The 12,460-nt window shown below is 31.2% G+C and overlaps 1 protein-coding gene across 1 annotated transcript in view; it reads left to right on the forward strand.

The window, feature by feature from the left end:
- The first annotated feature begins 417 nt into the window (after positions 1–417).
- Positions 418–12,460, forward strand: part of LOC111614494 (prefoldin subunit 3-like) — a 17,262-nt gene continuing 5,219 nt past the window's right edge. Inside the window, exons 1-5 of the mRNA XM_023355871.1 lie at positions 418–475; positions 560–644; positions 9,040–9,167; positions 9,272–9,338; positions 11,573–11,671. Of these exons, the coding sequence (XP_023211639.1) occupies positions 576–644; positions 9,040–9,167; positions 9,272–9,338; positions 11,573–11,671 (363 nt within the window). The 5' untranslated portion in view covers positions 418–475; positions 560–575. The remainder of the gene's footprint in view (positions 476–559; positions 645–9,039; positions 9,168–9,271; positions 9,339–11,572; positions 11,672–12,460) is intronic.

Consider the following 12,460-nt stretch of genomic DNA (forward strand, 5'->3'; position numbering starts at 1 on the left):
AGCCAGAACTCCCGTAGGCTAGTGCTGAAATAAGATTTAGATAGATTCGAATAGCATAATTACTTTTAGCGTTTTCAAATGTTCAAATAAAACCATTTTTTAATATACAACGTTATCTTATTTTTGCCTCTCCTGGAGAAAATCCTGACTACGCCCTTGATGAAAAGAATTAATTCTTCAACTCATATTAGTCATGATTAGAAGTAGACTTTGAGAAAGCTCGAATCCGAGCAAAAATACAGAGAAAATGGACAGATCTGGAAAATAATTAATTCGTTGAAGAATAGATGTTTAAATAAATGGTACTTTTTAAATTAAAATTATTTTATTGAAATATTTATTATATTTATATTAAAAAAATTAAAATTATATAAATAAAAAATTGCAGTAAAATGAAACGATTCAACTACAAACTATTATTATTATTATTTTTTTTTTTATTGAATAACCGATGTGGCGCTCTCATCGCAAAATCGTGAGTTAAAAAATTAATAGGGTTTTGTTTTATTAAACCTTCCCAATTACAGATGTTATTGATTTAATCTGAATTTAATTTTAGATTAAATTATTTAATAATGTCGAGCGAAGACAATGTCACGGAGGATAAGAAAAATACAAAAGGAATTCCTACCATGCCTTTTGTAGTAAGTATGAGAAATTAAAAATTATCTTACGATTGAGGTTAATGTATGATTATTTCATTGATTCTGTTGAGTTTTATTACCAGTCTGAAGAAATTATAATTATTTATAAATGAAATATTATTGTGTGGAGAAGTTGTTCATTGTCTTTGCCTGTTAATTAAATCAATATTTAATATCTTTTTGTTTCTTGCAGCAATTGATAGCAGTTTTTGATTGAAATCATGTCATAAGATTAGTAATTTTTGCAAATTTCAATTCTATACATGCATAGCAAACTTACTGATACATATATCCTGCCCATTTCATATAAAATCTGAAAGTTTTATATCAACAAAATATTTATAAGTTGCTTAGTTATCAGATTATGGAATTTTTTATAATTACTACATCTGAAATTTGAAAAATGTGGCTGCAATTTGGAAAAAATTAATGCTGGAGAATAATCTGGAATTATATGACGATATAGAAAAATATATTGGATCAGACTGTGAAATCAATTTCTACATGAGCAGAAATCCAAAAGGAACAGAAAGTTCAATAGCAATTCTTCATGAAATAGCTTTGTCTAAAGTTCTTGCACCACTTCTGATTTGCCTGTCCACACCCAATAATTGATCTTATACTTTTTAAAAGGTTTTCCTCAACTATTTTCTTGAAAGAATGCTATAAAATGTATTTAAATGTATAAGTAAATATTTAAATTTTGCTATGGCTAATGCTATAGTTAATGCTGATATCTTTCAACATTAACTCTAACATTAAGTAACAGCAAATAACACTATGGTTGAATACTAATGCATCAGTCATATCATATAAACGTTTTTAGTTTCTCTTGTATTTAAAATTAAGCACTGTTTTAAGGTACTCTTCCAATTTTCTTATTTTAAAATTTTGATCAATTACAAGTCATTCATCACTGTAAGAAACAAGTTTTGAAAGACTATCTTGTGAAATTGCTTCTGGATACATGGTTCCTTTTTAAATTTTTTGTTCCTTTAGTGAAGGTCTTAGCAGGTAGTAAAGATGCCCAGTAAAGATAACATATTTCCGTATTTACTAAATCTTTTGTTAGTATTTTGCATATTCAGATAAAATCATTTTTTATTGTACCATATAATACCATTTTCCATGTTTACAGTGAAACCTCCATTAGCGGACACTCCCAAATAGCGGACACCTCTACTTAACAGACATTTTTACAATCCCCAGACCTTTCAAATAGGATATCTATTATATTTACCTCTAAATAGTGGACACACTCAATAACAGATATCGTCATCCATAATCAATCTTATGAAAATGTAATATCCCACCTTCAATATTCCAAAAGAATTAATTACGTATGAAACATTTTAAAACGAAAACAGAGAATCGGTTCAAATACTCTCTCAGAGGAAGAATTTTGACTGTAGGTATCAAATAAAGACTGGCTTAAAATAAGAATAGAATGAGGAGGACAGGTTATAGATATTCGAACAATATTCTTTATCTGTTAGGAGTTTAATCTGGTTAAGTTGTCAGTCACCATTTATCATTATACATATTAACATTATTAAATTTCTGTCTTACTGTTGGAAGCCTTCTTCTTCTTTATGTGTCTTCTCCTGTCAGGAGGTTGACAACCATTTCATGCCACCATGACCTATCTTGTGCTTCTCTTGAGCACTCTTCATACGTTAAGTATGTCCAATTCCTGATGTTGCTGAACCAGTTCTTTCTTGGCCTACCCCTACCTCTTTGCCCTTCTATCATTCCCTCTAGTAATAGTTTTTGTAGGCTGTTGTGTCGCATAACATGACCCAGATATCTCACAATTCTTTTCCTTACTACTTCTAATAAGGTCCTTTTCTGGTTTGCAATTGCCAGGATATCTTCATTTGTTCTTCTTGCCTTCCAAGAAACTCTCAGCATTCTCCGAATCATCCACATTTCAAATGCCTTTAATTTCTTTTCATTACTTGCATTCATTGTCCAACACTCTGCTCCATAAAGCAGGGTTGACCAAACATAACATTTTGCCAACCTAATTCTTGTTTTTATACTAATTTCCCTTGAAGTCAGCACTTGTTTCATGTTTGTGAATGCAGTCCTTGCAATTCCAATCCTTCTTCCAATTTCCTTATCACTCCTTCCATCATCTGTAATCATATATCCCAGATAGACATAACTTTTGACCTGCTCCAGTTTACTGTTTCTGATTTTAATATTTAATCTTGGAGTTTCTTTTTCATTGGAAATGATCATAGTTTTGGTCTTTTTGCAGTTCAGTGTTAGTCCGAGTTGATTGCTCAAGTTTGTAATTTCCTCAATCAGTATCATTAGATCTCCTTCACTTTCTGCCAATAGCACAGTGTCATCAGCATACCTAAGATTATTGAAATTTCTGCCCCCTATGTTAACTCCTTTTAGATCTTTCACCTGACTGAAAATTCTTTCTGTATAAAGATTGAACAAAATTGGAGACAGCACACAACCTTGCCTAACTCCTTTTTGAATTGGGAAGCTTTGCGAACATTCTTTGCCAATCCTTATTGTAGCCCTCTGTCCCCAGTATAAATTGGCAAGTAATCTGACATCCTTTCCATCCATACCATTTTCTACTAGACATCTAATAAGGTAATCATGTTTCACATTGTCAAATGCCTTTGTATAGTCTATAAAACAGAGAAAAATATTCTTCTGTTTTTCCCTATATCTTTCAATAATAGTTTTCAGGTTGAAAATACCTTCTCTTGTTCCTTTATTCTCCTGGAATCCACTTTGTGTTTCACTAATGCCTTCTGTCCATCTTCCCTTGTTTCTATTTAACAAGATATAAGTTAGAACCTTTGCCACATGACTAATTAGGCTTATGGTTCTAAACTCCTCACATTTAATTGCTTTTGATTTTTTGGGGATTGGAACAAATATTGACTGTTTGAAGTCTTCAGGAAGGTATCCCAGTTCATAGATGTCGTTACATAACTTAGTCAGGGTTTTGATTCCTCCATCATCTAGAGCTTTAATCCATTCTGGTTCTATATTGTCAGGTCCAGCAGCCTTACTGGGTTTAAGTTTACCAATGGCTTTTACAACTTCCCATTTGAGTATTGGAGGACCTTCTAACTCCCTGGGAGACTCGATCTTCTCCCTGTCGCCTTGGAATAATTCCTTTCCATACTCATACCACCTTTTCATTATTTCCTCTGTCTCCAAGACTATTTTCCCGTTTAAATCTCTTATACCATGTGCCTGAAAATTCCGTTTCTTAAAAGTTACTTCTCTGATTTTTTCATGGAGTTCTTTTATTTTATTTTCTTTGTCCAAACTTTCAATTTCTTCGCATTTTTTGTTAAGCCACTCTTCTTTGGCCTTTCTACACTCTCTTTTTATAGATCTTGCTAAATTCTTATAACCTGGTTTATTTTTCAAACTTTTCCTATTCTCCATCATTGTTAGAATTTCATCAGTCATCCAAGGCTTGCTAATTTTCCTACTGTACTCTGGGATGTTATTATTAGCAGCTCTACTTATACATTTCTTAAAGGCATTCCATGCTTCATTAATATCCTCTATTGATTGATTATATTCTTTAATTATTTTATTCTTATTGATCTCCCTATTGAATTCTTCATTAAATTTTATTTTTATGTTCTCTTCCTTTAGTGTTGCTGAATTTAACTTCTTTGATACAATCTTTTGCTTACAGGTTTTTAGTTTAATTTTTGCTTTCACTACAACTGGGTTATGGTCAGAATTAATATCTGCTCCAGGATATGACTTGGCTTGTTTTATAATATTTCTGAATCTTTCCTTTATCAAAATGAAGTCTATTTGATTCCTGTATATGTCCCCTGGACTTTTCCATGTATACACTCTTCTTGCTGGATGTTTAAACAGGGTGTTGGTGATTATCAACTTATTTTCCTCACAAAACTGAATGAGTCTATCTCCTCTTTTATTTCTCTTACCAAGTCCATATTGGCCCATGCATTCCGATATCTTCTCATTGCCCACTTTTGCGTTAAAATCGCCCATAACTATGATTATATCATTTGATTTTGCCATTTCCACCGATTCCTTCAGATTTTCGTAGAATATCTCAACATCTTCTTCCTCATGTCCAGCTGTGGGAGCATAAACCTGGATTAGGAGAATGTCTAAAGGTTGAGCAGCTATCTTTACTGCAATGATTCTATCATTGACTGCAGTGAAGCCTTTTATTGATCTTGCTATACTATTCTTCATAATGATGGCTACTCCATTTACATGTGTCTCTACTCCTGAGTACATCATTGTATATTCATTCTTGTAAATCATTCCTGTGCCTGTCCATCTTGTTTCACAAATACCCATAACATCTAGCCTCATTGACTTTATTTCTTGAATGAGATTATCAAGTTTTCCTAGTTCATACAGTGTTCTAACATTCCAAGTTCCTATGTTAAGTAGTACATTCCTGGTCTTCAGTTTGGGGACTTCTGATATCATCCTCCCAAGTGGGGTTAAGATGGTCTCTTCATATTCTCTAATATTAGAGTCAAACTTACTATTCTCAGGACATGACTCCTCTTCCCTGTAGCATACATTAGAGACACAGTTCGCAGGGGGCTCGACCTTGTCTCTATAACTGATTCTTTTAGTGGTAGCGGTTCTCATGGTTTACTATGGTGGAGAATACGTGGTGAGGCTCCAATCTCTTCCACGGTGACTGGCCACATTTCACTTTGTATGCCATGAATGTGCCCTTGGTATGTCACCTACTTTGCTGTCATGCCCATTACACCATTGATCTTTGATAGTAGATTCTTCTGCTGCTTTGGCCATTCCAGATTTCGTGCACTATAGAGTGGCACACCCTAACTACCAGTAGCAGATGGCACTACTGATACCCTCACTTAGTTTAGCCCACCAGCCGAGGCGGTTTCCCAGGGTGTGGCCGTTGGCATGCACTACCAACTACTTGGAGCCATAAATGAGAGTTGGGTCCTCATGGGGAACAGTCTACAGTGTCCACTCTTTCAGTGCGGCTGACACTTTCGAAAGTTACTACCCCTCTAAGAACCCCATACACCCCGTTGGAAGCCTATGATACTAAAAAACTATAAACTTTTTCAAAGTTATTCATTTATTCAACAAGAACCATAGTAATGAAAAAGAAACTTAAGATTATAAATGCAAGAAAACTGAATATCTTCCCACACTTTAAAGTGTTTGGCAAATTGTCTTTATAACACCATCTTTGAACTTTCACCAAACAAATGCTGTTGTAACTGTTTTAACAGCTTTATAATGCCTAAAGTGTAATTTTTAATAAATCAGTTACTGAAAAAAGCAAAAATGTTCAAAAAGTTACTCCTTGATAACTACACAGCAGACAAATCCTTATACAGTGGTACCTCAGGATACGAAATTAATCCGTTCCGAAACTGAGATCGTATCATGAAAATGTCGTAAGGTGGATCATCTTTTCCCATACGATTATATGTAAAACCAAATAATTCGTTCCAACGCGAAAAACATACTCAAATTAAAGCCAAGTAATACATAAAAAAAAATAACTGTAGTAAGAAAAACAAATGAAAAATGCGAACTAATGTAACGTCGTATGGTGAGTTTTTGTTCGTATCGTGGAGCAAAAATATGTTCGAATTTCATGTCGTATCCTGAAAATTTCGTATGCTGGGGCATTCGTAACCTGAGGTACCACTGTATTGATTTTTATTAGTCACTTAGATCATAAATGATGATATAAATTTAACAATACCAAATATATTTCCCACCCCTTGAAGTGGATAACAAATTGCCTTCGTAACTTGATATTTGAACAAGATTTAATTAAAACGAGATTTTTACAGCTGAAAAAATAAATAATATACTGTATATATATTTTTATTATATATGCTACATATACTTTTCGGTATAGTCACATTCCTAATGTAAATTTGATGTTTTTCGTAATCCATTGTATTCTTCACTTTATGATGATTAGGTTAAGATACAGTATAGCCACCAGCATGTACTTCCAAATAGAGGACAAATTTCTCGGTTCCAATCTCTATTCGGAGATTACACTGTGTATATATGTGTATACACATGCATACATTATTTTTCTTTTTACATACAAGCATTTCATTTATACTTCCTTCTGATAAAATGTTAGTTTTTTAGAAATAAAAACTATTGGAACAATATTTGAAAGTTTGTTTGATATTGAAATGATTTGAGAAATTCAATGAGAATGATATTTACTGTATTATAGCCAAATGAGATCATGGAATGTGTAAAAGTTGCTTCAATTAAAATTGACAATACAAAGTTTCATAATGAATAAAAATGTTCTTCTGATTACAGTAATACCTTGTTTTTCGTTGACTTCGGTTATCGTCAGTTTTGGTTTCTGTTGATTTTTTTTTTAAATACTTGTAAAAAATAATTATACTTTGAGGAATAAGAAAGACTGTGTGAGAAGCAAGCAGGTAGATTTCGCAAACACTTTCTAGCTGCACCAGGAACAAGATGTTTTGAATATATGTTATACTAAAATAAAACTATTTTTGTATTCATTTATGCAAGTTTTTTTTTATCCTTTATAGTCAGATATTCATTGCATGATATTCTAAATCATCTTAAAATTATTCCCTTTTGCTGTCTTTGCACTTGGGAGAAACTGGGAAAATTTATATTTGCCCTGAGACTAACATGTGATGTAAGCATTCTTTTGAACAAATTAATGTGTGTTATTGTAAACATGGCAATAGTTTATGTGCATCATATGGCATCATATGTATATGCATATACTCATGCAATGCTGGAAATATCTCTTGTCCCTGGATAAATGTTAAAAATGAACATTGTATATTTTTTTTCTTTGATAGGAAACTTAATATGATAGGATTGTCCTATAGGATTTTGTCTGGTAGAATTCTGTAACTAAGCCTACTGAATATATTTGATGATGCTGAAATAAAAAAATTTGAAATTAATAAAAGAAACCATTTCAAAATTACTTCCATTATACTTAACTGAGATGACTTGGCAGTGTCTAAACATTTGAAATAGACTTTTGTTAACTATTTATAGAAAACTGAAAAACTTGATTAACTGCATTCCACTATGTTTGTTGTATATATAATAAAATATTCATTTTAATTTAACAATAAAACTACTTTTTTCAGAATTATGAAATTATTTTATCAAGATAGAATAAATTCCAAATTTTGTATTTAATACAAAATCTGGAATTTAATAGTTTCGTAATATTAAAAAATAATACTCTAATTTACTAATAAAATTTTTTCAAAATTTCCTTATAGTAATTGAATACTATTTTTTAACAGTGTTTTCAAGAAGTATTCTTAGCTCAGAATTCTTGTTTTGAATATAAGTTTTCATATTCAAATATTCAAAATCAGATTTTCTTTTACTCTTTCTGCTTAATAGGCTCTAAGCCATTTTCAGATTCATCATGAGTTTGGTCTTGAAAGTACTTAGATGATACTAAGCTTCCTTGTAGGAATTTAACAGTAACTAGATTTTGTTGGCAAACAAAATTGTAGCCTGGCATTGACATCATCACAATGTTAAACTGTAATTTTTAATCATATTTTAATACATCACATGACTTCCAGTCCAAACTGGAAGTTTGTATGTAGTAATTAGGGCCTCTGGCTCTTAAGATTTTCATATCTGGTCTAGATATTCATTTATCTAATTCTGTTCTCAAGATTAAGGAATGACAGACAGGCAAATGACAGTGGGAATCTATAGGTCTGCAATTTGAAAACTGTAGCCCAATAAATTATAAAAGAAAAAGATATGTGAGGTAGTTGGTAAAATGGGAAGAAAGATAAAATTTACAATTTTGATTTATTGTAAATGTGTCTTATGACAAAGCTAATTAGTGTATTCCTGTATATTTAAACTTAATATATTAGAAGACAGTGCTTTATGCATTATGAAAGATATTGATACAATATGGATCTCTAGAGTCCTAGGCAAAATAAACTATGGAATCTATCCCATCATACATCCTATATTTAAATATAGGATATCCTATATGTAAAATATATTTTTTAACAAATTACATTTGGATAATAATCAAATACATTTTTAATTTTTAAGTAGTCGTACTTTTCAATATTAATGTGTTTTTTTGTTGATTAATTCATTAAAAAAATTTTGAAATGCCCTAAAATTGGGGCCTTAAGCAAATGTCTTTTTTGCCTGTGGTTTAATGCATCACTAGAGATTTGATATCTTAAAACATTTATCAGTATTTTTAAATGAAAAGTTAATCTCAAAATTCAAATAGATATTATCCTTAATGTTAAGGCTATCATAAAATGTTAATTATAATTGTACAGATAGCTGAATCATATCAGATTAAATTTTTATGTATTATTATTTTGAATAGGATGATGTTGACAAGTATATGAAAAGAGAAGAAAGTCGTGGTAGTGCTGAATTTGTTTTAAGAAGACTTGATGAACAACATAGCAAATATAAATTTTTAGAATGTAATCTTTTACAAAAAAAGAAAAGGTAACTTTATATTTGATAAGTTGAAAACATTTTGATATTATGTGAATTCTTAAATACTGTTGAGTTTTGTTTACATGTGGACAATTTTTTTGCAATTTTGGTAGATTAAAGAAACAAATCCCTGATATCAAAATATCACTTGATATATTGAAGTTGATGAAAAGTAAAAAGGTAAAAGTTTTTTACTAAAACTATATTTTGATTTTAATAATCTTACTTGATGAGTTTTAAATGAAATTTTACACATATTTTTGTAAAATGCATACTGTAAATATTCATAATTTTGTAACTAAGATTTTTGGTTATTTTATATCTAATTGTTAATGTTTTTTATTGTGTAGATACAAAAATGTCTTATAATTTGAAAAAGTTAACTTAATACATCATTTTAATTTTAGATCAATTGAGGGCTTTAGTGGTAAACAGCCCTGTTTTGTCTGCATTGTAGATTTGATCAGGACTAAATTTCTGCAACAATTCAAGCAACTTAGTTGATTATCATTGTTCAGTACTTGTAGTATCAGCACTGTTTTTCACCATGTTCTCTTAAATTTTATTTCATGTTCGGTTTTCCATTGTAATAACCATTGTGTAGCTTTGAAATTTATGTGACCCATCTTTGTAGCTAACTCTTCTAATTTGGTTTTGAACATTGGCCCATTAACACTTTACTGCATATGCTGTCTTGATAAAGTGATAGACTGTTCCAAATAAGTGAAGTAAATTTGCCTTACATTATCCTTTTTGTTTCTGTCTTTCAGTACATATCCCAATAAATTAGCATCCTAGTTAACCTATTCCATGTTGTAATTTTTCTCCGAAATTTTTTGAAGCAATTCAATCACCTTTGTCACTGCTCATGCACAAGAAAATCGCCTTCCAGATAGAATCGCTTTCAAGTACTTTGGCAACAGAATACTGGGACAATGTATATTTTCACCTGGCGATTCTGTTGCAACCAATCAACATGCAGCATCCATAATTCCAAGTGTATGTGACATCACATTTTTACCCATCATCCTTAGAACTATATACAGCATAGTGTGGAAATTTCAAAAAAGTGCAAAAAAATAGCAAATATTAGATTTTAAAAAATTAAATACAAAATTAAGTTGAAAAATATAAAACTTTATTTTAAGTTGAAAGTTTTGTGTCATTTTAAAAAATTTTCATAATTCATTGGAAATCATTTTCCATTTTGCATAAAGTGTGTAGGCACATAGAGCAGCAATTGTGTCTCTCTATGAATCATCAAGTGACGGTGATGCAATCACACTAAGTGGAGAGCCAACATGAGGCTTTTAAAACAAAAATATGTTTTAAATATAAAAAAAGCAAGTAATTCTGGATAGAATGGACATGCAAGGAGCACTGGCAAAGATGAAGTGCAGGAGGTTCTGAAAGTTCTTCATTTTGGATAATGAATCTTACTTCACCCTCTTGCACTTGATAATCAGTGGTAATGGTGAAATTTATATCACTTATATCTGCTGAGGAAAATTTACCAAGAAAAAGGAATTTGAGGACAAAGTTTTGATTTGGCCAGCAAAAACCAGCAAAAACAAAAAACTAATGTTTTTTTTAGAATGTTCTGTTCTAAGATTTTAATTTTTAATTTTTTGTTCATCCATTTAAGTTTCATTAGTTAAACCTGATGATGTCAGTTATAAACAGAAGAAAATGTTAGTTAAGGTAAAAGTTTTTTGTTTCTGCTAGTTATCAGTCTTGGTAGTATGATTTAAAACTATATCAAATTACTTGTAACAAGAAAGCATGACCTTCATTGAAAAGAAGGCAGTCCTGTAAGTATGCTAGAAATTAGACCAATGGAGAATTTTTGGGCAGTTCACAAGGCAGTCATATATGAAAAGGAGTGGAAGAAAAAAAAACCATGGATCAACTGATCAATCACATAAAGTGCTGCTGAAAAATGTAAACTAAAGTCTTGTACAGAAACACTTCACACCTGTTACTGGAAATTTATCAGCTTTTAAGAAAGAAATTCAAGTCTGAATGTTTAATAATGTCTATTAAAACAAGAATTGAACTTAAAGAAAAATGATTAGGAGAGAACTAAAGTATGTCTTTGATAGTTCTTGGAAAGACTTCGTGGTAGCAAAGAATGTGCTTGTGGCGCACAAGTGATTTTTCATATTTTCTAAAGATACATACTGTTAGTGACTTTAGACAAAGGAAAAGTTAAAATTTGTAATTGCAGTTTAAAATTGGCATATAAACCATATCCACTTTTAAATTGATATTAATATAATTTTGTGCAGACGATACACAAATTATATGCATCAAATTACTGTAATTTAATAGTTATTTGAATCTATGATTTTTTAAATTATATAATGTACTTAAATGTAGTGATTAATTTTTTTTTATTAAATTTATTATTATAGAATTCAACAAGTCCAGTAGAAACACAGTTTTTGCTTTCAGATCAAGTTTATGTTAAAGCTAAAATTCCTCCAACAGAAACTGTTTGTTTATGGCTTGGGGTAAGTAATAAATTATTCTCTCTTACAGAAGTGGGCAACATTTTTAAGTGATCATGTCAAAATCAATCAAAATCAAAATCTGTGATGCAAAATTTCTCACGTGCGAACTGAAATTTCTGGGAGTATATTAGTACTTAATTTTTTTTTTTTTTTTAAGTTTTGAGAAAATTTTTTAAATAATTAATTAAAAGTCCACATACGAGGGCAGGCTGAAAAGTAATGCACACATGCTTGTAGAACATGAACAAAAACAAATAGCAATATCAGGCAAAAAGTACATTAAAGTACAATTCTTAAGCTTCAAAATCATATATTTATTTTTCAACATAGTCACCATTAAGGCTAACAAATTTCTCCAACGTGTAACAAGTTTTTTCATTCCATCACTGAAAAATTCTTCTAACTTTTCTCGAATCCAGGACTTGTCAGCTGCTTTCACCTCATCGTCAGGTGTAATGATTACCCTTGAGGTCTCTCTTAAGTAGAGGAAACAAATTACAATCACAAGGTGCAAGATCGGGGGAATAAGGAGGGTGTGGAATCGGTTCAAACTTCAGGTTTCACAGAGCCTCTCCAGTTGCGCGCGAGGTGTGTGGACGAGCATTGTCATGTTGCAAGATAGATAGAGGTGCCAGGCTGCCTCTAACATGTCAAACTCAACGTCGGAGGTGTTTTAGAGTATGTATGTACTGAGAAGAAATAAACATTGGAACAAGGTGCAATGGTAATTGTCTGTGGCAGTGATCGGACTTCCACTGCGTGTTTCATCAACAATTGTGGCTTTTCCAG

Source organism: Centruroides sculpturatus, unplaced genomic scaffold (genome assembly GCF_000671375.1).
Source record: "Centruroides sculpturatus isolate CEXI.00-Female unplaced genomic scaffold, Cexi_2.0 scaffold2208, whole genome shotgun sequence".
Taxonomy (NCBI): domain Eukaryota; kingdom Metazoa; phylum Arthropoda; class Arachnida; order Scorpiones; family Buthidae; genus Centruroides; species Centruroides sculpturatus.